Source organism: Struthio camelus, chromosome 3 (assembly GCF_040807025.1).
Source record: "Struthio camelus isolate bStrCam1 chromosome 3, bStrCam1.hap1, whole genome shotgun sequence".
NCBI lineage: Eukaryota > Metazoa > Chordata > Aves > Struthioniformes > Struthionidae > Struthio > Struthio camelus.
The window spans coordinates 110,596,427-110,624,379 of record NC_090944.1 but is presented as its reverse complement, the minus strand read 5'-3'; the positions used below and the strand labels follow the sequence as shown (position 1 = coordinate 110,624,379).

Here is a 27,953-nt window from a genome sequence, read left to right as displayed (position 1 = left end):
TCAAATGGTAACATCTGTCTAAGAGCTTTAACTAGATTTTAGAGGTCAAAACTTCTAGAGGTGATGCTACAAATATTTTATAGCACAATGTCTACATGATATAATATTTAGCCCTGTTAAATGTTATAAATACCTTTTAAAAGACATATCCTCAAACAAATAGTTGACATTTTAAAAGATCACCACCTAGAGTTTTAAAAAATACTAACATACCTCTTGTCTAACAAAAAAAAAAATGTATCCAGTCCATATAGGTGAACTCAAACTATTCAGACTAAAAGCATTTTGATATTTACTTTGGAATAAAATATCACAAAGCCCAGAAGTATTTAAAGCCTACTGTCTTGCCCTAGGATGCAAAATAATTTAGCATCTATCACCAACCTATTTTGGGATTAGATATCTCCTGGCCCTTCAGTCACAAATCGTCTTAATCTGTATTTGTACAGGACTAACAACAAAAAAAAAAACAGTCGGGGGGGGGGGGGGTTGGGGGGAACCCTTCTGTGCAACAGACCAGAGAATTTCACCTAGCTCTGCCTCAAGGTCAGTGACGTTAGATTAGGCTGTGTTAGGGTTTTTTTGGCTAGCTGGTTGATTTTCTGAAGACATAGCCTAATGCTGACTTAAAAAAATCATTACACCTGTTAGCGAGGTGATTCAATAATTAATCACCCTCACAGTAGAATGTGTTCCTCATTTCTAGCTTGAACTTTTTAATTTCAACATTCACCTGACAGAACTTTGTTATGCTCACAGTGTAAATGAAAAACATATCCACATCCTCAATAGAATATTTCAGAAGTCCACATCAGAGTGCAACTGTAAGCCTGTAAATCCATATAGCAACGTACAGTAGCCTAGAGATGTAACAGTGCTCGCATCTCAGAATGTTCCCCATCTGTGGAGTTACCATAAGAGGCTCTGCGCAAGAGCTTTTTGTACCATAATTTAAAGTAAGTCTGTATGTTTATTATATTAAAATCCTATAAAAAATTTCAAAACACCCTCTCTGATATAATTATGTTTGACTGTTTATGTATACATATACACACATACATGCATATATATATGCATATAATACATTTTTAAGCATTCATTACTAGGTTTAATCTAAAGAGAATCAGAAAATTACAGTATTCAAACTACTTACCAAGATTGAGTTTCTCATTCATTAGAAAGAGCGGCGCTACACTTTTAAGTACTTCAGCAGCTGCTAACAGCATCTCTGTCTGTTGCTCATCTCCACAAGAATAAACTATCAATTGAACCCATTTTTTCAGGACTTCTTCTGAAATCTGAATGCACAGAACACACGTGAGAAGTATGCTGTACAATTCAGTGTTAGTGGTCGCCATAAACTACAGACTGCTAAAGAAATGCTACTCATCAGTAAATGCAGATTTTTTCGAGGTGGTGAACCCCACATGTCCATTCCAAAGATGGCTGACCACGTTACAGGTAGTTAAGATGGGAGATTTTCTTTTACCCATAACAGTATTCACAGGGAATTCTCTGGCCCTGTCCATTCACATCAGATTCACCCACAAGCATACAAGTCAAAGCATATCCTTGTGTCCTCAGTTCTTCTCAACATGCAAGAAAAGACAGATACACTGAACCATAACAAAGAGGAGAGAAGACAGGAGCTGAATGCACATGTGGACTACTCTTCTCAAAAAAAGACAAAAACAAACGAACACACACACACACACACCTTTCTTCCAGCGATATCCCTTATGTCCTTTCGATCTTGGAGCAACAAGTATTCTACACATATACATGTACCTATATCTGAAACACCAACTAAGAATATATGAACTGTAGCATCAATCTTAGGCATTTTGGGAATGATAAAATACTTTGCAAAGATGTGAAAGCAGCTCTAGCTGTCTCCTCTGCAGATACTGTGGATGGACAATTTTTTTTTAATGAGTCTGCTGAGATAACTTGGGCTTCAGTAGCAACTGGGTTCAAATCACATGTCAGCAAAAACTCTGTCCTGAAAGCTGAAGAATTAGAAAGAAGAACAGGAAAGAGAAATTTCCTGGTTCAAAAATAAAACTTAGTTGCTGCCTTTGGAAAATATTTAGTCCTCAGAGACACACGCCGGGAAAAATATTATTTAGAAATAATGGGCCAAAGCTTCAACTCTGTCCTACGTATAGTGAGGGCTACCAGAAAGGCCACTTTTGTGAAAAGAAGCAACATTTTTTCAGCAAATCAAATGGTGCTTCAAAGACTCTGATCTTCATTGGGAAAACTGGGCCATCACTGGGAGAAAAAAGTCTGTCTCCCATAATTTACATGCTTATTACAGGAAGTTGTCTTAGCATTTCTACAGCGAGAATTGTGTCAGCATTTTTCCCATTAATTCGTCTTTACAAATTAACAAAAATCTTTATGGCAATAACATGTTCTAAGTTTGTACTTGTGAAATCAGGTTTACTTGCTTATTTTACTGTTTATGACTTGAAATCCTTACATTCTGCCTTTTTTAAACAAAAAAATTATAATGCATTTTTCCAATTCTTCTCTACATTCCTGTGGCTTCCTTTCTTTTTTTCTTTTTCTTTTTTAAATGAGATAGAAGTTTATTAGCATATAGTGTAAATTGATTCTGCTGGGTATTTTCAGTGACTGATAAAAAGTAATAATGTAAGGAATAAAAATCTTCATTTTCAAATTGATTATGAGCATTTTGCATATTTTAAATATCTAGTATTCTTTATATCTTTGAAAACATAAAGTATAAAACCAAAAAATTTCCTGACATTAAAAGCTGGACTAGCAGTGCTTTAGGCTTACATATATATATGGTAGACCAATATTTTAAAACCAAAAGAAATCTAAGCCAGTAATTTGTATGTACTTTAATTTAGATTAAATAGTCGATAAACAAGAATAGAAAACACAGAGCCTTGAATTTTATAAGGCTTATTATATTTATTCTAGTATTTTTAAAACAAATTATAAGAGGAAATTAAATGAGAAACTCCAAGCAGATAATAGGCTGCTGGGCCCAGGCAGTGAGTTCAGTCTCAGCCTGAACATGGTCGTACTGCACACCATGAGGATGGGAACTATACCCAACTATGGCTTCCGCTTCCTGTTTTCCCCTTAGATCTGCATCTCATACGAGCTTCCTAGCTACTAGAAACCACAAAAAAGTTACACTTTAATATATATACTTTAGAGGGCTGGAGCATCTCTCCTATGAAGAAAGACTGCAAGAGCTGGGCCTGTTCAGCCTGGAGAAGAGAAGATTGAGAGGGGATCTCATCAACGTGTACAAGTATCTGAAGGGGGAGTGTCAAGAGGATGGGGCCAGCCTCTTCTCCGTGGTGCCCAGCAACAGGACAAGAGGCAATGGGCAGAAACTGAACCACAGGAAGTTCCATCTGAACCTGAGAAAAAACTTCTTCACTGTGAGGGTGACAGAGCATTGGAACAGGTTGCCCAGAGAGGTGGTGGAGTCTCCTTCGCTGGAGATATTCAAAACCCGTCTGGATGTGATCCTGGGCAATATGCTCTAGGTGACCCTGCTTGAGCAGGGAGGTTGGACGAGATGATCTCCAGAGGTCCCTTCCAACCTAAACGATTCTGTGATTCTGTGATATGGAATGGATTCAATACTTATGTTAATCACTGTGGACATTCTTTCTTCCACTGCATAATGACAATTTTGGATGCTATCAGAAGTCAAAATGAATCCATTAGAAAATTTACTTATGTGTTTAACTTGAAATTACCCCGAGGGATATATCGAAATGATATTGACATTTGGAGTATGGCAGTGAATTCAGACAGAGAGACATACCACCACAAAAGATGCAATGAAACAAGAAAGCAAAAGCATGAGGCTCCTATCTGAAGGAAACGCCAAACTAAAAACTGTGCAATCACAGAACTGTCAAGAAGCTCCATTTCCCTTACCTGTTGATGATTCTGTAGAAGATGGACAATCAACTTGGAGGCAAATTTGAGAGCTATGCTTTGAATTTCAGTACTGAGAAAACAAGATAAAGAATGTATCAAAAAAGCAGTTATTTCTGCCATTTCATCTCTAGAAGAAAAACAGCCAGCTTTTAATCATTCTTGCTTATCACCAATAGTTATTTTGCAAGCTAAGCACTCCAGAGTTTTTACAGATCTCAACTTTGGTTAAGTTTTCAGTTAATGCGCAAGTGAAGTAAAGCTCTTCTTACTTTCACCCCTCTCATGTTTATTTTCTATCTACACTATAGAAAAATATACATTAGAAAACAGAACCCAAATCAAGCAAAGCAGACATTATCATTTTAAATGATAAACATAAGCATCTCTCCAAAGCAGTGTTAAGTTCCTGGTATCTTCCTCTACAGATGTTCCTAATGTTAGACTACATCAGCTGCCAGCTCCCGAGCCTCCGGACTGCCTGCAGGCACCAGCAAGACGGTGTCTGGCACCTTGGCTCCTGAGGCACAGGACTCGGGGCAGGGGAATGGCAACAGCTCAGCAATAAGGTCAGTTGAAGTAACTGCCTTCAACAGCACCAGTCAGTATTTTTTTTTTTTTTTTTTTTTTTACCACATGTACCTTACCTCATTCCAGAAATAAACAGTCCACATCATCATTTAAACTTGACAAATTTAGAGCAAATCAACAGCAATACATACATACATAGGGTATGCTGTTTATACGGCTTCAAAAAGAGACTATCCTCATTTTTAGAAACAGGATGGTATTGCCCTCACAATCAGTACACTTTCACTCTTTTTGTCCAGCCTGTTGTGAATGGTCAGGTACAACCACTCTTGCAACATGAACTACAAACTGGCTCCAAATTTTCAGCACCTTTTGCTGACTTCACAGAAGCATTCTGATTAAAGAGTGCTGTCTCAAAACAAATACTAATAGTAATATAGATGCAAAAATCTAAGATGCAACCTATATCAACTGCTACCTAGGAATGGAAGACAGGAAAAACTCAGTACAGGGCCAGGATGAAAGTGAATCTCTTATCCTGGAGGATTTCTTTATGCAGCATTAATCCTTAAACTTCCTGTACCTTTTAATTCCCTGGAGGACATCTTTTGGCCTGAGTTGGAAGCTGAAGATTTAAGGGGCCGGTGGGGGGGGGGGGGGGGGGGCGGCGGCACTCTAATAACCTTGGGTTCTCTTGGGGCATGGTCAGAGAGGTCCTATACTCTTCAACCCAAGAACAGAACAATCAATCTGTACAATAAATATACTGCAAGTTTAGGAAAGGAAAAAGCTGGAGACAGAGCCTTTTTTTGGGCACAAGATTTTCCTAGACAGAAGAAACACCTCTGCTGTTGACCTGAGTGCACACTGTACAATGGGCTGAAGCATATCCTAGCCCTTCTCCACTTGTCTGTGTCCTAATGCCTCTCATGGGATCTATGGCTCAGCCTGAGGAAATCTCCACCAGCTGTGAAGACAGCCCAAACTTCAGATGCCTGTAAACCTCAGCTTTGAATTGAAGAGTGGACTCTGGATCACCTCATCTGCTCATGCTGCCTATAGGATGCTGTGATAGTAGACGCACATTGTTAACAGCTGGAGCAGGCACAACCAGACCTGGAAGAGCCAGCCCTGTCTAGTCAGAATCCAGAGCGGTGTGTAACCAGGTCTGACGGTATAACCTAAGTCTGAATTTTCTTCTCTCGTGCACACAGAGCTTGCCTAAAGCTGGTCTTGGATTCAGACTTGCACCTAGATAATGTGAAAAGCGAGTAACATCGGCACTCAGCATATGCATTCAGTCTACAGGACAGCATATACAACGTACATAAATTCAAGCCTCTAGTGCTTGCGAGACAGCCCAGAGCACACATGAAGCAAAACCTGAATTTAAGTAATCTTATGAAGAACGATTCAGGCCTAAGACTTATATTCCAGGCTTTTGTTTTTAGGGGGTAACCATTTCTACTAATACAACAAGTAAAATCAGATCTATCACTCCTTCTACAGACCTTCCATAGATAAACTAGAATAGAATGGATGAGAGATTGAGAGTCAATCAGTGTATTTTTGGATTATCAACTCTATGTACCGCGGTGTTTCCAAGTTACCATTCAAGAAGAGCTATATTCACTGGCTATCATCTGACGACTGTAGTAGCTTATTATTTAATAAACTATATTACTGGATATTTACGGGGTGCTTGCCACTGTGACTTGAAGGTCTTTAAAATAATTCGGAATCAGATCCACTCCAAAAATAGTTTTCAAGATCTCCTTTTTTAAAATAAGCCAAACACAGTTTTCTGAAATACGGATTTGTATCAACAGGAAAGTCCCAAAACAATAAATTAACACTGCAATATTTAAAATCTATTAAATATTAAGTATTTTAATAAGCATGAAAGACCATACCTGTTGGAGGTATCTACAGTATTCAAACTCCATATTAAGAGTTCATTTTGATTCATTTTTATAGCGCATTCAGTCTCTGGAAGTACACTTCTGAGATCCACAGCACAAAGAATTTCCAGCACCTGCACACATCATTCAAAAAGAATTCACAAACAATCTCATCATGAATGTGTACAGTTGAGATTAATAAAGCGCTGACTTAAAACCAACTACAAGGGTTCTCCCCGACAGTGCTAAAAAAGAAAGTGGAAGTTTTTACATTTAAGCAATAACATCTGTTATAGGATTATAGCAAAGCTCCTATTCAACGTGAAAAAAACCACTCACAGAGTATTAAAAACCAAACATATCATGCACAAAAATGTAAAAGTTAAGAATTTAATTTACTGAAAACATCCAATCTGAATAAAATAGCATTCTCCTACCTTGCAAAAACACTGGAGATTCTTTTCCTTCAGAGCGATTGCGAGGAGAGCATCTTCCAAATCAGAGAGTAAACACAGCATACCTCTTTCTTCTGTAATCTGCTTGGAATTTATTTGTTTCAACCAAAGCAGCACTGCCTCTAGGACAAGCAGACGTACTTCGTGATACTCACAGTGAAGGAGACTAACTACTGACAATGATGGCTTGGCTATTTTCTCCGCAAAAGGTGAACTGCTGCACTGGATGCCAGGACCTGCAGTCACTGACAGCACTGATATTACAAGCTTGGTGATGCTCTGAAGATACTGTGTCAGTCCTGGTACTGCAGACGAGTAGAGAATACCTGTCATCAACTCAGACTGTGAAATTATGGTGTTCATCTCTTCCCAAAATCTGAACAATTGTGTTCCTGAAATGAGAATAAAACTAGGTAAAGCGACAAGCAGGTAACACATCATCTGCTCCAGAAAGGAAGCGATTCTGAATTTAAAAAGCTTAGGGCATGAAAAAGGCTCTGAAAGGTAAATTCAGACATGAAATGAAAGCAGAGTTATCCTTCATTTTAAACTCATTCTGAACTTTAAAATGACTTTTCTAGATGTCATATGTATTCATAATTACATACAAAGAAATAAGGTCACAAACTTTTTCTTGCAAACTGTACACATTGTTCAATAGATGGAATGAAAGCTTCAAACAACTTGAAAAATGCTACAATACTTTGCACATTGCCTTTCAGGTCTTACCATGTGATAAACAGCAATTACCTCCAATTATAAAACATATAATTCAGTACAACTCTGCCAATTATAACTGCATGTCCAAGTATTTTCCTAAACCAAGCCAACATAGTCTTGCAAGTTGTGTATGCTTTATTGTTCAAAGTGATTAAAGCAAACATACTTTACTATATACACCTGAAAAAATGCAGTTAGTCTAGAAAAGTCAAAAAGCACCAAATACAAATACGCAATCAACTTGACAGAATAGCTCTCTGCAGGCCTACCAGCTGCAATTGAAATCAGCAGAAACAAGGACAGGGCCATTGTGGTATTTCTGAAAATCCCACTCTTTGCATAGCTTTAGTCAGAAAAGGTTACTATGTAAAAGGGTCATCGTCTTAATAAACAGATCTGTCCTGTATCCATCAATTGTTGTGAATTTACTGACTGAAAACCTAATATGTTTTTCGTATGCCTATTAACTTTGAACAGCTAAGAGAAAACGGACATTTCAATCCATCACACGTACATCAGTGCAGCAAGTATGACGTTTTAGTCATTTACACCCATCCAACCATCCCAAATTGCACAGCACAGCCTGAGGACCTTCTTTAGTGCATGGCCACCTCCTGGAGTTAGTGGAAAGGTCATCACTATCTGCAGCACCAGAGGGTTTCAGGCTCTAGCAAAGCTGGCAATGTTGAGACAAAGTGAAAGAGGAAAAAAAAAAAAAAAAAAAAAAAGCAGACTTTCCTCTCCCATGTATGTACACACACACACACACACACAATGAAATCCTCACATTCCTTGAATTCAGCATTTTTTTCCATCATCCACAGGAATAAATCATTTTATAATACTGAAACTAAGATTTTCCCCAGTTTGGATGCTCGTACAGCTTGCACTGCATGAAAATTACAATGGTATACCCTACAAAATTCCAGTAAAAGCAAGACATAGGGAAAATCTTGAAGAAAATAAACTCAAGTACAGAGAAGAACAGAGGTGCAACTGGCATTGAAGGAATTTTGAAGTTTTATCTCAAAATGCACTACAGGTAGAAACAAGGATTAAAGCCAACTTAGATTTCTCTAGTTTCTACAAGAAGACAATTCATTACCATATAACTTCGCTCTTTATAATTAGCTAAACATTAAGCATTACCAAAAAGCCTGTCAAAACATTAACATTAAATTGGTGAATCTGACATGAAGTTACAATACAAATTGAATACTTATTTCATCTCATTCTTGTAGCCCTTGAAGACATTTCCCAAATCCTTCCATTTCCAGTTAAATATCCTGCCCTTTAATATTTGGGTTCTTTCAAAGACATCAACGTTTGACATTTATTTAGAAACCTGACATAGTCATATATTGTGTAGCATAAAAGGCAAATGCATTTTCTGAGTAATTTTGAGCAAGTTGCAAAGAAATTTGGCACTTGAAAAAGATGTGCAGATATATTACTTAACCCATTAGTTCAACCAGATATGTTTTCACTATAGGTTTTCTGCACTGGCTTGATGTAGTCAAAGACACTGGAATATCACTGAGAACCTGTCACAGCAGCAAACAATAATCCTCTAGATGACATAGATCATCCTCTATGATGATCTTTTATCATGTAAATTTGTACATTTTACTGCTACATTTTCTAAAACCCCTTCAAATAGACTGGCATTCCGAACTCGCATTATAATAGACTGGCATTAATGCCTGTGTCACATAACAACTATTCAGCTGCCAAAATTCCTTAAATTCTGAACTGATTGTCTTGGAAAAGGATTAGGCCTTGGGTCCCAGTTACTGCACAGCCTGACTCCACAGACACCACTTTCACAACCGAAATAACCCTAGCCAGTTGCAAGAAAAAGGTTCAGGTTCCAGCATCTTAGTTCCAAAAGAGAAATGGCTTCAGTTTTAGAGGCCTGCATCCTTCCAGTTTCTTAAGTCCTGCCCTAAATTGCATTTCAGATATGCAAGATTCCACAAGCTCAGTTGTTCAGATCCAGTCTATATTTCCAGTACTTGCAAGTGAAGTATTTGTTTCCAATTAACTTTGCTTCAGATTGAGGTACAACTGTCATACGCACAAGCAGCAACATGAAAACCTATGGGATGGAAGGGTCGGAGCTCCAGGGCAAGGCAAGGGGGAGCATGAATAGGTGGCAAGAGAGAGACAGAGAGAGAAATACTAGGTTTTCTGTCTTTCATTTTGTGTGTGTCAACGCTGCCAACTTCACTAGAGCTTGAAACTCTCTGGTATCAAAGATAGTGGTGACCTTTCCATTAACTCCAGCAGTTGGACACGTACTAAGTTTTAGATCTGGTTCAGTACTCCTTCATTAGAATTTTGCAAGGCCAGCATAACTTCACTCAGTAAGTGTCTTCATCTTTGGGGGGAAAGTTATTTTCACATACTGCACGGCTCCTAAAAATACTACCTTGTAGACTCTGATAAAACGCTTCTGCCATGGATCTCCCTTTTTCTGTCTGCATATTTGCTTAGCCTCAGAACGACAGAGAGCAAATCCTTCTAACTTCCTCTTGTGTTTTGCATGCTGCTCTCCAATACTCTTTTTCACACATAAGAATACAGAGGAAAAGAAAAGTCCTATCTTATTACAATGCAGTGGAAATATTCCTGCTTTTAACTGCATCATTAAGGAATCCTTCCTGGCTTTCATGTAAATATTTTCTTTTCTGCCTGACTTTAAGTAAACTCTTTTCTTTGGCCTACATCAAAATTTCTGACTAAACCAAAAAAACCCACGCCAGTTCCCAAAGTAAATGTCTAGCTCTGTTGTTAAGATACAGTAAAGACATACTTTTATTTACAAACAAAAACATTGTACAGTTTGAACAACCAGCTGCTGCAAGACAGAAGAGCCAATTTTGGCTGATCAAACAAGGATGCTGGCAAACAGAAAAGTCAGTCTTGTCTAGGATGATGACAGGGGCAAAGGAGCTCCCAAGAATTAGGCTTTTTTTTTATTTATTTTTTATGATTGGCTTATTTGTCTGGGACAGGAAGAACAGGAAGAGACGTTTCTTGCACATCCTCTTGGTTCTCCTCACCACACTACACAAACATCTCGCAGTCTTCCTCAATCCCTTTATGCCCTTTACATTAGCATAGCATTTAACATCCACATCACAAACAAAGATAACAAATACTTCATGAAATAGATTTCTAACTTAAATCATGCATTTGCTATGTTATCTTCAGAAATTTATTGACAGTATGGGACATGCACAATTTTGATGGTTAGTCTTTCAAGGTTAGGTGTGAGGGGTTGTTTATTTTATTCTCCTGTTTGTGACCAACACATGTTCACAGTCAGTTACATGAAGGTAAATTTTAGTCACCTGAAAATAGAGAGGAAAGGAAGAAGGCCAGAATGGAATTACCACACCTGCTAAATCCCTCAGCTACGGAGCCTCCTCAAAGCTTAGCCAGCTTCCAAACCCGAGCTCTCTGCACTCAGCTGTGAAACTTCCATGACTGCTGCTTTCTTCTTTTCTTCCAGGTAGTGGCAGATAGGCACTATTATATTGACTCTGTTCTCAGATTAAACAGATATATTTAGCAAGGACAGAAAAACTTCCCTGCTCAGGAATTAACAAGCCATCAGCCGACAGGCAGTTCAGCTGATCCGTCCTCTCAGAGATTCTACAATATGCTTCATATTGACAGAAATCATTTTAATTCCTTCTATATTTAAAACCTAAGCTTGTTTCACCTCCTTACTAGCTGATGTACAGGAGTATGATTATGTATTTTTGTTGGATTAGGTAATTTTACAGTGGCTGTCTAGACTGCTGTTAGCTTGACAGCTCTCAGTATCAACAAGTGTACACTGTGAGGAGCTTTTTTTCTGAATATGTGATTAGGATACGTCTAAGTATTTGAGCACCTCTAGAAAAATAGAGAAATCAGCTCCAATGTGGAGCCCCACAAGCATCCATGCTATCTTCCTGCTAGAGGCTCCAAAAGATAAAGAACAAAGAAGTGAAAAAGAAGAGAAATCATTATAAACATCAGAAAACTTACTGACGCTCTGAGAAGGTAGATACTAAAAATTACAAGAGCTGCAATGGGATGCTGCTGCGTCTGCAGTACAATCTGATGGGAAGGGAAGGTGGTTCAAACATCAAAAATCTGGATGTTCACCATCATTCACCACAATCTGCAAGAAGCTGCAATTACTTATGGACTGAGTAGAGGCTACAAACGTTTGTACTCACAAACTAGCATCTATCCAAGGGCATCTGATCATATGAACAGAGAAGACTAGAAGGTAAGCAGAGCCAAGAAAAAATTTTCTTATCATGAATATTATGGAAAAGTATTTTCTTTCTTATCTTCCCTTTTTATTAAAAATGGATTAGAAGAAGTCACTAAGTGGGAAAAAACAAAGACAACAGCAAAGTATATTTTATTATAATGCAGAACTAAGTCAACTGTTTAGGATCAGGAAAATGTTTAAAGTAGAACATTTTCTTTTAAAAACATCCACACACATCTTCAACATCACAGACTAAGTATCAGTATTTGAGACACAATCCAAAACTACAAACATGAGGGACTATCCGAATCTACTGATAAAATACTGCTGAGGACAGAAACATCCTATTGTATTTGGTGTAGTATAATGGAAAGGTTTGAAAGGAGGAAAAAAAAAAAAGAAAAAGAAAAGCATTTGACCTGGACTGTTTTTTTCTTGCAAGATCCCATCTTGCTTAGTATTGAGTTTCCCGGTTTTTTGTTTCTTTTTTTTTTTTTTTTTAAACATACATAGAAAACTACAAAAAACATGGAGGCAGTGCAATTCAGTCAGAGGCACATGTTTGAAGCCAATCTGAACCTAAAACCGTAGAACAGTAGTCCTCAGAAGGATGAGCTGTCTCCTCCTTCACAAGAGGACATAAACTTAAATGTTAACATTAACAACTATGACTGACTCCACCCTCCCTTAGACTCATTTTCTCTCACATCTTTCCATATTCCCCATGCAACACAGCATTCCAGCAATATCATGCTCCCCCTGAAAAACCTGACCACCTTTTGCCTATCCACAAGGCTGATCCTTATATGGTGCCCCCCAGATCTATTCAAAAACACTTTACTTTTTCCTCCCATGTCTGTGCCATAAGTGTGCCTTCTGCCTCCTACACTTCTTTGAGTGCCAGTTGGTTGCGATGCCTCTATCTCCTTTCTCCCACCATTAAATCCCCTCAGCCTTGGTCAGTTTGCTTTGTTTAATTGCCTTGCGCTCACCTTTGTGCTGTCTTCTGGCCACCTTAACGCATGTCCCTCACTTAACCTGCCACTGTGCAATTCCCATTCAATTCCCATCTCCAACCACCAAAGATCCTGTCCTCAACTTTGTCATTCTCCTGGCTGCTGCCCTTCATGCAGTGATGCAGATACGCTGCTTTCAGCATTATTTGGTAAAGACACAGAAATATAGTGGTCATTTTGTTCTGGGCAACTGCCACGAGCAGTGTTAGCTGGCTGTTTCAGATGAGAGGGAAGCTGGATAAGCTGGGAACTAAAGATTCATCTGAGTGTTTTAAAAAAAGAATCCAAACTCCTTGATAAAACTTAAAGGGCCAGCAGTAGCAGTAAGCTTTGTAATGTGGGCATACGCTCACCAAGTACCAGAGTTTTCCATATGTAAAATTGGAATGCTATTTCTTTCTTACCTTAAAGCTTATAAAGCAAAACAAACTGGGATGATGAGGTAGAGTTCATGTTTAAAGTATCTTTTCATTCTGACTGCATATGGGTATGAAAAGCAAACCATCTTGATAAACCTTTAGACCAGAATGCTAAGTCACTTGCGGACAAGTAAACCTAAATTTACTGAATTAAAATATTGGTTACCCAAATATATTTCCTTTTGATTTGCCTAATTTAATGTCAAGTAGGTGCAAACCATTTAGATCATTCTATCAATATATTTTAAATCTTTACTTACCTTGAGTCAAAATAATGGCACTGACCAAGTGCCACATTACATATCTCTGCAGACAAAGTTTATATAATTTGTGACATCATGAGCAAAATTGGCTTTCAGTTTGTTCAGATGGAATTGGTTAAATTTAAGCTAATTAGGGTGAATAATCAAAACATGCATTAGTAAGCTGCCAATGTTTTTATTCGCAATAACTGTTTGGCCATATTTCTTAGGGATTTAGGCAAAGGAAGTTAAAGTATGATCAAAATTACCAAACTTCCTATTTATCCCCGTCCAATTCTTACCTTTTAAACATTATCATTTTCTAAGTTAGCATGCAGGACAAGTCAACTTTAGTTACCATTTACAAGAAAGAGCAAGAAGTAGAATACAGAATGTGGGCTCAGCTTTCAAACACTGTTTAAAATTCCTGCAACTTACATCATTCAGACATAACATTTAAGAGGTTCCTACTTTACAAACTATTTGTGCTTTTACTGCAAAGCAACTGGAAGTTTGATAATGCATACTATTTCTACCAATACATTTTATACCATTTAATTTAAGAAATACAAATATAATTGAGTAAGAGAGTGGTATTACAATGTATGTCATTTAAAACACAAAATATCTTTATATTGGAAAACATGAAAGGAAGGGTATAAGGACAAAAATAGCAGACAGCTGTAGGTGATTGTCCATGTTTCCCATCTTATACATACGGCTGAGATGCACAATATTTTTACAATTCCTCCTGTTGATCAGGAGCAGAATTTAAGAATTTTAACTAAGCTAGATCTACCTAAGGTTTAGCAGCTTGAGAGATGGCAAAAAAATGGAAATCTGCTTTTGCAACACTCAAGAAGGCGGTATCTTTGTGACAGCAGAGCACTAACTGCTCCATGTGGATACCAAAACAACCTATTCATGCACAGGATTACTTATGTAAACACTGAGCAACGCTTTCCCACTGATGACAACAATAGCGTAGCTTGGTTAATCCTAAGGACTTTTTATAAACTCTTCCTCCTCAAATGTAGAAAGGAAAATGCACGGTTAGACTCCACCTTGCTTATTCTCATAAATCATAGATTCACAATTTTGACATCCAATTTAAAGGCTTCCTCTTATCAAACACCAATTTTGAATACGCTATACTCGATTATAGGCAAAACCAGCCAGGAGCTGGACAGCATACATACAGGATAAAAGAGCAGCCAAGGAGAATTATCTTTAGCAAGTTTTTCTTTCATCTTTTCCCCGACTTCTATTCTTCATCCTACTTTATTTATGTTGATTTGCTTTATGGATGCGACATAATGCTCCATGGACAAGTGCCTGTTTTTGAATGCAACCGTGTGTAAAATGTGCTTAGTCAAGTATAGTAGTAGTCAAGTACATTAGTCAAGTACGTTTTAGTTGAATTGAATCCATTTTTCCCTGCATGAATTAACAAAGTACTATCAGAAAATTGCTCTGAAAAGCCAGCAAGAAAGAAAATTTGAACACCTTGTATTGTGGCATTCTTCAACTATTACAGAGAGAATGAGTGTTCCAGATCTGAGCTTTCACTGCCATGTACCACTCTGACCCCTGAGCTGGCAAGCCTGCAGGATCATAGCCATGGGAGCTCTCATCTTACTGCTTAGCTTCAGACACCAGTTTCCAAGAGAACATCTGAAAGCAAGGAGAACTGTGACAGGCTCTTTCAAAAGCTCACAGGTCCAACTAAACAGAGAAACCTTGTCCATAAAAACACCATATCAAAGTATAGCCTGTCTATAGTCTGATATTCTCTCTCTGGCAAAGGCCATCTCTGAATGTTTCACAGAAAACTACGTGACCTTAGTTAGTCGTGCGGATCTGTAATCCTACAGGCTTGAGAGACTTCTCCTTCTGAATCCCACTGATCCAGACTTGTGAATTTACAAATAATTAAAATATACACCTGAGCTGGCATATCTTTGGCAAATCTCACCTGGACTCTGAGGTATTTTTCCCCTCCAAAGATTCCTACTAGTGTTACTTGCTTCTTCCAGTAATACTGCAAGTGAAGTTTTGGAATTGACCTCTCTTCCTACACCACCTACTTCAGTGCTGTTTTATGTCTGGAGGAAAAATTTAACAGCTCCTTAGCAGGGCACAAGCGCCAGAACATCGTCTGGAAGAAGAATGTGTTGTTCTACCCAGTAGACTGGAAAGGCCTTGGATATGTGTGCTTTTAAGTCAATACAAAGAATTACTCTAGACACGATATATCCAAAGTGTACAGGAATAAATGTGCCAGATATTATTATTAACCATAATTAATACTGAAAGTAGGCATTAACTCAACAAATAATCCTAGATCAGATAAGAACTTTCATTTGCTCTCAATAAAGACAAAAATAATGTTAAAATATATAACTAGAAACACATCTTTTTTAAATAGGCGGCTTGATCCAGTTTCCTTCCTGTTCCAACTGCATTTGGTAACTGACAAAAGGATAAAATGTATTCCTGTAAGTTTATATGATCTTGGCATTATGTATAGTCTATGCACACCAGAAGGCGTGCAGGCACACCAAGAGCTGGAACAAAGGATCTAGATTTTACGTATCAACTTAGGAAAAACAACTGGTGTTTTTCCAGTGACATGAATCAGGCAACACTTCTGTCCAAAGCAGCAAATCAGAATAACTGGGGTTTTTTCATTTGTTTGTTTTAAGATAAATAATCATCATTTAGACAGCAATAAATTTTTAGTTGGACAAGATGTTTTTGGTATCCATTACTCCCTGCCTTCCTTATCCCACATTTTAAACTGATTTGAATTTGTGAAGTAAATTCCCTAAGAGCTGTCCTGCACTTTAGGAGATAGATTTTATTAACTGAAGACAACAAATCACTTACGGAAAATAATCATAACATAGGAAAGGACCAGGCAGGTTTTTACGCTGAAAATCTCTTTGTAATTGTAGTCCCTTTAGACAGGCATAATCAATTAGAAGTGGTCTGATTTTAACCAGTTGCAGGCTCATTACATTGCATTCCCGTTTACGTTGATGAAAATCAGTTTCAGCCTGTGGCCTGGAACTCATATACAGCACTTCCTGGGGCCTCTTAGATAAACACATCAAGGGAACAGTTTTATTTGGATTTGTCCTTCGCCCTTTATTCATTGAAACAACTTTACAAATCAAGATTAAAACAGAAAAATTGGCTCATAACCAGAGATACACACATACGAGTAAGATACTTAATTCAAGAAAAGTATAAAGCTTCAGTTAATAATTATTCCTTACAGAATATTTAAATGTGAGACTCAAAACATTCATTTTTAACTGCTGAGTTTAGTCTTTCTTTTACTTGTCTAGGGATACTCTGGTTGTATTTAATTTAAACATACTACCCCTTCATTTCACACGGGCTTCTGCATTTCATATATTAAACTGTCCCTAAAGTAGCTTCAAGTTTTTAAAAGCATATTTCCATTCTAAGATTCTACTCTTAGTAGATATTGCCTGCCTATCATCTTAGAGGATAAAGGAATGAAACTTTTAAGTGAGACAATGATAACTATCCCTGAGCAGAGAGAGTCCGCAAAAATAATTACTTTCCTTCTGCAGAAATTCTTCCACCATATAGCACCCAGTGGAGCAGTCCACACAAGCTTTGAAAAATAAATAAATTTGCCATGGTCTGTAATACAGCCACAGCATGTTGCAGTCCTGCAGGCCCAACTGGCTGCTCTTCACTTATCATGAACACTACAAAAAAAATGGGAGTTTCCTGGTGTAGAGTGGTCAGTAAAGACCTCTGCAAACGTGCAGCAATTATTTAAAAACTTTCATAGCAGACAAAAATCCAAAGGTGAAAGAAACAGGAAAGAGACTGATAAAGGCAATATAACACTCAGTGACTAAGCAAATGAGGAGCTCTCATCTGGAATACTGGCTGTTGCATCATAAAAAGGAATATAAAAACAGAGTTCAAGGATGAGTGATGAGAATTATCAGAAGCAAAGAAAAAAAAACTTCATATGAAGGGCATACAGTAGGAATAGAATGATTCCTATTAGAAAGGAGATGGACAGATAAAAATACATAAAAAAAAAAAAGAACTAATATTCCAGAGAACAGTTATATTTAACAAAGGAGTATTCAAATGAAAATGAAGGATGATGCACCCAGAAGGGGTTTTTTTGTTCGCTTGTTTGTTTTTTTAAATGTGCTACATGCTTTCTAATTTATTGCAAAAGATTATCACTAAGGGCAATGGCTTATTAGGATTTTAAAATTTTATATTTTGTCCAAATAACAAAAGTAAGTAAATAGATATTGTAACATGAGAATTAAAGATGGTAGATACGGCCCATCCAAAACAAACATTAAGAAGTCAGGAAAAAAATGCTCCTTAGAGGCATGCTGTCTGCAAACTGCTTTATACAGGGAGGTTCGTTCATCCCTACAAAGCACGCAGCCTGTCACAAGCAGTGGTCAGTACGAGATGAGATGAGATCAATGGTATAACATAATTAGGCAATTCGCTTTCCCAAACAGAAGATGGGAAAGGGAAGAGTAGCAATATCCTGTTTTTACAATCTCGCAAATATTTTGGAAAACCGGAGGGATCACTTTTTTTTTTTTTTCCTTTTTTTTTTTTTAAATACAGCTCTAGAATTAGGAACACTGCAAATTCAAGTTTCAAGCTTTGACAGGGGACAATATCTCATTCATCTCATCAACAGTCTCCCGAATCAGCTCCTCAAAATGCAGAATAAAGGGCCCTTTTAAGCAAAGCAGCTGAAACAGCCGAAGGACTCTGGCATTCTGTAGATACAGTGCAGGTAATGTATTATTGTTTCTCCAGATTCAACACAGCCCAGAAATTTCCCCACAGAAATTCAATCTGATTTATAGAGCAGTACATTTGACTTACCTTGCCTTTGGAACTTCCCCAGGTGAGTACTCAGCATCACAAGGACATCAAGATAGGCAGCTCGGGTCACCAAACAAGGATTTGACCTGGAAAAGCAAGTTACCAATGATGAAATCCTTATAAAACCTGTGCTCAGACACAGCGAGTAAAGCACACCAGCTTGGAAAATTCATCAATGCAAATGTCAGTTGCTATATCAAAAACTGGACTATCTTTATTTTGCCTCATTAATAAAGTACTGATAAAATTAGCCTACATATGCAAGACAGTAAGGCCAAATTATGTAAGCTCTATATCCTGGTCTAGACTGAATGACAGTCTCCCTACTAGAATGACAGCAGGTTTCCTCCACCCATTCCAACAAATCCCAGTTTATACTATGTATTATTATGGGAAGAATCAGTTTGCCTTGGCAATTAGTACCTCTTTATTTTGTTTATGGATAATGTGTGTAATTAACTACATTAACAAAAATAAGACTTTAAGTCTTATTCTTAGAGTTCATAAGAAAAAAAATTCCTTATGAAAGGCATCTACTACATCCTTTTATTGGCCATACCTCTACCGTTGTTTTGATGAAGACTCTAGAAGCACACAAGTTTTTAAAATTAGATTTTTTTTTCCCCAGACAAGATTTTAGTACTGGGAATTTTGTGTGTGTGATATCCATTGGTCATAAGCTACTTTCTGCTCTACTTCTTCAAATCACAAGCCATAAACATTTTCTTTCCAATTAGAAAAGTAAAATTAGGTTAACATCTCCATTTTTCTTTATATTATTATCACTGCATGTTTCAGCCAGGAAAACTCTCTTTGGAACATAACTCAATTTGTGAACAGGAAATCCAGTTGAAAACACAGAAATTAATCAGGTGAGTCCAAAGGTACTTGCATTAAAACAAAAACTCTGAGAATCAAGCAGTACAAGTTTGAAGTATGACTAATTCTGTTCAATACTTCATTTTTATTTTGTTTGGCACTTACTTCATAAGCTTATCTTTATGTTTGAAACTCATTCAAAAATGTGTTAATTAAATATTTTCCAACAGACATTCTCAACTCCATACCATCTTTAAATTCCAGGAAAATAACTTTGGCAAATTTATAAAGATATGTGATCGTGACATGAAAATGAAAAGTTTTTGGTGTAGAAACTTCGCAGCTGTATTTGCCTATGGAGTTAGTCTATGACTGGATTAAAAGGACCACTGCTACCTGAAACAATCCTCCCACCTTCAGAGATAAACTCTGCGATAAGCATAAGTTACCTATGCTTACTTCTATGGGCTACAATGTTATGCATCCATTAACATATAGTAAACTACAGTGCTACTGGAATCTCTTTTTAAAAGCTGGGGGGGGGGGGGGGAGCACTATTTGCAAAAAAGGCATTTTTTTAGATATATTCTTACTAGTGAAGTAAACATGAGCTTCCTGAAGCTTCTCCATACCTGCCTCTTACAGCTTGCCTTAAAGCACATGAGAGCTAAAAACCTGTTTGCAGAGAAGATGCACATCAATAAGAACTGATACCATAAGAGGCCAAAACAATTCTAATAAGGCCTATGTTTGAAAAGCTGTATTAGAAATATTTAATTTCTATCCACATTGACTAAGCAAAGTCCTGTTCTGCATCTTGGGTTTCCTATTGTTACCAAATCGGGGGGGGGGGGGGGGGGGGAGAAATACTGGCAGGAGTATGAAGCTCAACCCACAAGGAAAGAGAGTAACAGACCAGTCAAAGCCTGCCAGCCAGCCAGATAGAAAGAAATTGAGAGGTCTCTCACAGTTACCTATAAGATGGACAAAAGCAGCCATGGCAGATTTAAATTAAGATGACATACGTGCTGAGCCTACCGCACTCTAGCTAGCCTACAAAGGATGAAGACTCACTTATTCCGTCATTTTGTTGGAAAACAAATTTCCAACTTACAAACTGTGCCTTGGGAAAAGCATGGCTGACGCAACCATTACTGAAGTAGTGACAACAGCAATACTGAAATGCGTTTTATTCTGGTCCAGCTTTTAAGCATTTACCACTTCATTTTGAGTATGCACATATGCATGTTTTGACTTTGACATGATGCTTTTTTACTTTAGAACAAGCCAAATGTTTGTTCTTGGCTTGCTCCATTGCTGTGGTGATGCTAGTGAATTTTCAGCCATATGCGCCAGATGAACAGAACAGGAAATCCAGTTTTCCAAAACCAAGAAATTTCAGTTGTTCAGACTGTCGCAAAAAGCTCAGTGTTTAAAAACAATCAATTTTTTATTTGCATAATAGGCCTGACAGCCAAAAATCACATGCTGAACATTTCAAGTGGTGCACTGCGCAGTATTTAAGATGGCCTGTTTATGCTGAACTTAAACAATGAAAATGGGAAGAATACAAAATGTTTCTTTTTTAACACAGATATTGAAATAAACTGGTGTTCTCATAAACAAGCTTTGTAGAAAACCTCCCTCCAAAAAAAAAGGCATAGCACTAGCATGAGTGTGAGCTCTAGGCATCTGGAATAGTGTTCCTTCTCTTTTTGGTCCAAAATCCCCAGATTAGCTCACTTCCCTTCCAATCTGGATATTCAAGAAAACAAATACATCATATGCCCACTCCAGATGATAAACTGTATCTGACTCTGAAGAGAATAGAGCTCGAGTTGGTAGGACTCTTGTACCTAGGGGTATGCCCAAACAGAAATATAATGTGGCTATGAAAGCAATATTCTAACTACTAAGCATGGATACTAATAGCAGGCTACTGCAACACAGAGATTCAAGCTGTCCTCATTAAGGTAATGCTTTGTCTGCTTTAGCAAGGAGGTTGGTGCAACAGCAGATCTGTGAGGTGAAGCAGCTGGTACTAAGGACCCAGCGCCCACCCAGTACGTCGTGCCAGAAGCATTAAAAACAATCTTCAGAAATTTATGCTGTCACTTTTTGTTTCTCTCTGGATTCATAACTCAAGAGTTCAGAGGCAGCCTACTGCAGGGATCTCACTGTGCTTAGAAGCTTACTCCGAAGTTGCTAGTATCCCTTCATAATTTGGGCTGCATTTAGGTATTAACTGTCCAGGTGAAAATGAAATCAGCTCACAGACAGTCGCTGAGAGAAAGAGTCCCTGTGTCCCCACTAGATCATAATGAAACTCCATGGAAGATGCAAGGCGACTGGAACAACCAAAGTCAAAAGTGCTAAAAGGGAATAAAGGTTTTAAAGAATCTACAGATTTTGTTTGTTTGTTTGTTTGAGTCCCCTGAAGCTCCATCGTAACAGTATCTTCAAGCTGGACAAAAAAGTGTCTTTTTTTTAAATTAGCATGGCTTAACTTCAGAGAGAAATCTGAAATCACCGTCATTGGTTTCTATGCCATTAATTTTGACATGTTATAGATGATTTCTGGATTAGACTTTGAAAATAAAGTCTTCCACAACTAGCCAATTTTATATCATTAAAACTGAACAAATACTTGGGGATAGGATAGTCAGATTTTGTTGTAGTTCTATTTTCAATTCTGGTATGCAAATATTAAATTAGAGAAGAGTTGAAGTCACCTACAAAAAGAAATCTTTTGTTAGTTGTTGGGAGTCCAGGGAAATTTTTAAGAAAAAAAGGTTAATGAAACTAATATTCCTTTTAAATCCATGGGCTCACATTCAGACTTCTATGAAGAGGCCCAAGTTAAGCAGGTAGAGAATATTATATCATTAGAGTAACAATAAGCTATTTGTTTGAAACAAGAAGTTTCCTGGTATGTGAACCACGAAACATACCCTTCACAAGATATTCCCACTTGGTAAATGTAAACCTGAATTGCCAGGTTAAGAAACTTCATGTGCAATATTGCGTTCTGTTCCAGCTGGCTTTGGAATGTACAACAACGCTGGAACCTCTTTGATTTCTGTTCTACCTTTACCACCTCTAAAGCACCACCGATTGTAACCCAGGTTTATGTATGAAACCAATCCTAGAATCTCACAGTCTGGAGTTCTACAAATATTTTTTTTAAACCAAGTTTAATTCCCCTTTTATAGTTAAGTCATGTTCAATTTAAGGTAGTCATTCATTTGCTTATTTTGGATGGCAAATCCAACACAAACCAAACTAGCATTTATTGCAAGAAACCAGCAATATTTGGTCATGGACCTTCTGTGTACCCTACTCACACATCTGGTTTCAACTGTATCAGCAGGAACATGTGGCTTAACTTCTGAAACTCAGTTTCTCTTGCATTACTGCTTATTTTAATGAAGAACAACATTAATGAATTATGGAGCACACTATCTCCTCTTCCAAGGGAAACAACAGGGAGTAAAAAAGCATGGAAAGCTCACCCATTTGGTCTCAATTCAGTTCGAAAACTCGGAAAAGACTTTAAAAAAAGTATACAACCTCTTGTTCCTCTAACTATTAAGGTCTGCAGAGGCCCTTATGCATCAGTTCGACTTATATTTCTATTCATATTTCAGGACATCACTTATAATCATGCAGATTTCTCTATATTAACTAGTATGGCAAGACTCGTTTATATAGGACTAGTACCACAAAAATTCTGGTGCATAACTTTTGCAGATTCTCATTCTATTCCCATAAACAACAACTTTCAAATGACATTTAAGTCAGATGACTTAAAGAGACTACTGTTTAATTCCTGGCCATTCCTCTTCTTCCAAAAGAGCATCACCTCATGCAGGTATAAATAACAACAGCAGCAACAACTGCAGGTTTGATTTGTTACATAAATAAGACAGGTTCAAGTCACTGATTATCAAATCAAAACTGTTTGTGTTAATGCTTATAATATTACTTTTTGGTTATTCAGGTCAATGGAAATTCAATATTTTCCTAAGAGGTAGTTTATTTTGCTCATATTCTTTCTTCATCAAGAAACAGATGTTGAAAAATTATTAGCAGAACAGGAACTATAAATATGCAGTAACTTATGATACTTACTAAACATTTAATGCCATAAAAATAAAAGCATGTTTGGTAATCAAACTCAAAAGGACAAATACTTCTCTTAACAAACTTCAAATGCAACCTGCCAGTCAGAGCCTATTAAAAAAACCCAGAACATCTTTGCTGTGAATTCGTTTAGTTACAGATATCTTAGTTTAGTTAGATATTTTAAGCATGTCTAAAAAACTTTTGTAAAAGCTTTCAGAAAAGCTCTGTGTTTTGCATCTTCCAAACTTTTAAAGAGTTCCAACTAATGCTACTTTATGAGTACAGCCAGTCTCATTTGTCAAAATGGAATATTACTTTATGGAATAAGTAACACAGTAAAGTCAACCAAATTTCCTCCTAATAGTATGTAACATGTGCATCACAGTTTTGGGCACTGTAAAATAATAAATAACTACACAGGGTGTCAGCAAATATTTTTTCAGGGTAAAGTACACTGTGTAATTGACTGTTAGTTATTCATGCTCTACATACGTAAATTGGCTATCCTCAGCTCATCTTTAAAAACTGATGACAAGATTTGGCTTATGAATCAAGCAAATCTAAAAATGCAGGCAAAATTCTACAACTTACAAAGCCTCCTAAAAATCCCTGTATTCTGTCCAAAAAACGTTCAAGACACACTCTTAAGAGGCAGGGTACAGAAACCAGGGCTGGCAAGATTAAAAGGACAACTCTTCCAAAGGCCAACTCACAGCTGCCTTGAGAATAAGATGAGAATCATCTCTATGACTCGTGTGACTATTTTGACTTCAACTTCCAAAGTGACCTATTAATTAAACAAATTGCCTACTCCTTCCCCAGACAAATGTTTCTGGAGCCTTTTGAAAGACTAAAAAAAGCCTAACATTTCTGGAAGGAACACCCTGTCACATGATTAAACTTTTAAGATAGTTTTTTATAAAGAACCCATTGTAATAATAAAAAAAAAAGCCAGCAACAGATAAACACCACCCTATTCTTTCTTTAAGTAACCTACAGTTGTCTGAAAAACACTCAGCAACAGCTATGAAACTTAATGTTTTATCTGGCAGAAAAATCAATCAGCCTGCTAGAGTTGAATTCTCCCACTTTCTTAATACCAGTTTTTACCAGGTGCAGTTTTTGCTTTCAACAGATAAACCATGTTGTTTTCCAGAACACCACAGTCTGGCTAACACACAGGTTGCTACTGGAAAAGCCTTTTTGCAAAACCTTGTATTTCTAAACCTGGACAAAGTTTCTGATGAGTCAACATTCTGCATACCATTGAGGCTGGAATTTCACCTCTAGGTCTGGCATAACCACAGGGAAGAACTTTGATTAAGTCAAACAGTCCCTAATGTCACCTGGTAGATGACGGCAGGGTCTATGAGACTTCATATTTTATGTTTCACAATCCTCCTTTCTCTCCCGCGACCTCAACTCTTCTGGCTGGCACACTGAGAAGCGAACCTGAGGTTTACAGTATGTCAGGTGCCAGCCCCCTGCTTCCTGCCGAGTGGCAAACCTCTGCAAAGCACTCTTTCTTCCTGTCGCCAGATTCTTCTTACATATGGCCTGCAATTATTCCTCTCACTTCCCTGCACAGAGCTGTAAAGAAAACATGTGATATATCTATTCCAAAGAAATAAGACTTGATCGTAAAGTGATCTACTGTGCTACTTCTATAGGCTGAGACACTTAGCATTCGACCATACAGTGCAAGATTTTCAACTTCATTATCGGCAGTATTTTCACAGAACTTCAACTAGAAAGGACTAGCAGACCATCTAAGATTGACCTGAATAAAATGGGCCACATCTAATTACCTGCAAATTTCCTTGACATCTTTTTGACCAATTTGGGAAAACCTGCATTGCAATCATCAACTAAAAATCTCCTAAAAGCACCAAGAAGTGTATCTGCTGTGATGTCTGAATCTGGATACGGTCAGCACTACATAATCCTTAGGGTGTTATCCAGGGGATTTTATCCTTACGGGGCTGCTGATGAATCAGGCCCAGTTGGCATTATATTGGCCACATTTCACCTGCAGACAGATCTGGGAAAGGAGCATATGTCACTCATGGAGGCCCCAAAGCTTATGGAAATTACACCTGCATATACAATTAGCAGGTTATTAATAGATAAATCTTCCACTGTTTTGGTTATTAGCTTTCAAATTCTGCAGTATACTAAAGACTAGGATTGTTTGGGGGTACATTTGCGCAGAAGGCAGCCTTCATATTTTTATCTATTTTCTCTCTGAGCCCATGTCATGTAGCACTGAAACAACAATATCAAAAGATGCACGACCTTCCTCTGGTCTTCTTTAAGAGACATTAATAATTGATTTAATTATTAAACTTTGGCCATAACATTTTTAACCATGTAACACAAAACCTGCACATCAGTGAACATCATGGCCAACAGACCTACATGTTAATGGAAAGCATTTAAAAAAATATGAAGCCAACACTAACAAGTAATCCTTGCTGAGTTCCTGGAAGTGCAGGAACATCCACATATAAACACAAACATCTCATAACAGTGCATCTGCTTACCTACTTGGTGCTGTTGGCATCTTCTTGGAGTAACTGCCATGGGAACAGCCCCCTCAACCTGCCCATTCTATAAGATTAGCTTGTCCTGCTCTATAACAAGCAGCTTCCCCAAAGTGAAAGTTGTCGGTTTAGTGATTTCAGTTTTTCTACCACCAACAAAGCCTGCTGTTAGTCATGTTGCTGTTAGTTTCGCTGGTAAGAACAAGGGAATTATTGCTTCACAGAATCACACAGAATGGTTGAGGTTGGAAGGGACCTCTGGAGGTCATCTAGTCCAACCCCTCTCCTAAAACAGGGTCACCTAGAGCACGTTGCCCAGGATTGTTGTTGCCCGTTTTCCAGACGGCTTCTGAAGGGAAGCCATCTCCTTCCAGGGAAGGAGACTCCACAACCTCTCTGGGCAACCTGTGCCAGTGCTCTGTCACCCTCACAGTCAAGAAGTTTTTCCTCATATTCAGATGGAACTTCCCGTGTTTCAGTTTGTGCCCGTTGCCTCTTGTCCTGTCGCTGGGCCCTGCTAAAAACAGCTTGGCCCCATCCTCTTGATGCCCTCCCTTTAGATATTTGTATACATTGATGACATCCCCCTTCAGTCTTCTCTTCTCCAGGCTGAACAGGCCCAGCTCTTGCAGTCTTTCTTCAGAGGAGAGATGCTCCAGTCCCCTCATCCTCTTTGTAGCCCTCCGCTGGACTCTGTCCAGGAGTGCCATGTCTCTCTTGTACTGGGGAGCCCAGAACTGGACACAGCACTCCAGGGGAGGCCTCACCAGGGCTGAGGAGAGGGGCAGGATCACCTTCCTCCACCTGCTGCCAACACTCTGCCTAATGCAACCCCAGGATCCCATTGGCCTTCTTGGCTACAAGGGCACACTGCTGCCTCATGGTCCACCTGTTGTCTGCCAGGACTCCCAGGTCCTTCTCAGCAGAGCTACTTTCCAGCAGCTCAGCCCCCAGCCTGTACTGCTGCATGGGGTTATTCCTCCCCAGGGGCAGGACCCTGTGCTTGCCTTTGTTGACCTTCAGGAGGTTCCTCTCTGCCCAGCTCTCCAGCCTGTCCAGGTCCCTCTGAACCCTCTGGACAGCTCTCTGGGGTATCAGCCACTGTTCCCAGTTTTGCATTGTCATCAAACTTGCCGAGGGTGCACTCTGTCCCTTTATCCAGGTCACTGGTGAAGGAATTCAACAGGATTGGACCGAGTATTGACCCCTGGGGTACAATGCTAGCTGCAGGCCTCCGACTAGACTCTGCACCACTGATCACAACCCTGTGAGCTCAGCCATCCAGCCAGTTCTCAATCCACCTCACTGTCCACTCATCCCGGCCGCACTCCCTGAGCTTGCCTGTGAGGATGTGATGGGAGACAGTGTCAAAAGCCTTGCTCAAGTCCAGGGAGACAACATCCACTGCTCTCCCCTCATCTACCCAGCCAGTCATTCCGTCATAGAAGGCTATCAGATTGGTCAAGCATGATTTCCCTTGGGTGAATCCATGCTGACTACTCCTGATCACCTTCTGGTCCTCCACATGCTTAGTAATGACCTCCAGGACGAGCTGTTCCATCACCTTTCCAGGGATGGAGGTGAGGCTGACAGGCTTGCAGTTTCCTGGCTCCCCCTTTTTGCCTTTTCTGAAGCCTGGAGTGACAATGGTTTTCTTCCAGTCCTCAGGCACCTCTCCTGATCTCCATGACCTTTCCAAGACGATGGAGAGTGGCCTAGCAGTAACATCCACCAGCTCCCGCAGCACTCGTGGGTGCATCCCATTAGGGCCCATGGATTTGTGGATGTCGAATTTGGATAAACGATCTCTAACGATGCTCTTGAGACTGGAGGAAGTGATGCTTGAATATTAACCAGCTTTCCTGGACCCCTCTTCCTTCTATGGCCCTACCCCATGAGATTCATCCAAGTAGGTCCGTGAAGAGGCCAAAGTTAGCTCTCCTGAAGTCCAGGGTTGCAATCCTACTTATTGCCCTGCTTCCTCCTCGCAGGATCCTGAACTCCACCATCTCATGGTCACTGCAGCCAAGGCTGCCCCCAACCTTCACATCTC

At 38.7% G+C, this 27,953-nt stretch overlaps 1 protein-coding gene across 2 annotated transcripts in view; it reads right to left on the bottom strand.

Annotated features, from left to right (window-relative positions):
* The window catches only part of THADA (THADA armadillo repeat containing), a 180,128-nt gene that overhangs the window by 32,075 nt on the left and 120,100 nt on the right, over positions 1-27,953 (bottom strand). For both annotated transcript variants that reach the window (XM_068939662.1, XM_068939663.1), the window contains 5 exons: positions 18,414-18,499; positions 6,806-7,215; positions 6,381-6,502; positions 3,937-4,009; positions 1,154-1,298 (listed from right to left, as the gene is read on the bottom strand). In XM_068939662.1, coding sequence (XP_068795763.1) covers positions 1,154-1,298; positions 3,937-4,009; positions 6,381-6,502; positions 6,806-7,215; positions 18,414-18,499 — 836 coding nt within the window. The remainder of the gene's footprint in view (positions 1-1,153; positions 1,299-3,936; positions 4,010-6,380; positions 6,503-6,805; positions 7,216-18,413; positions 18,500-27,953) is intronic.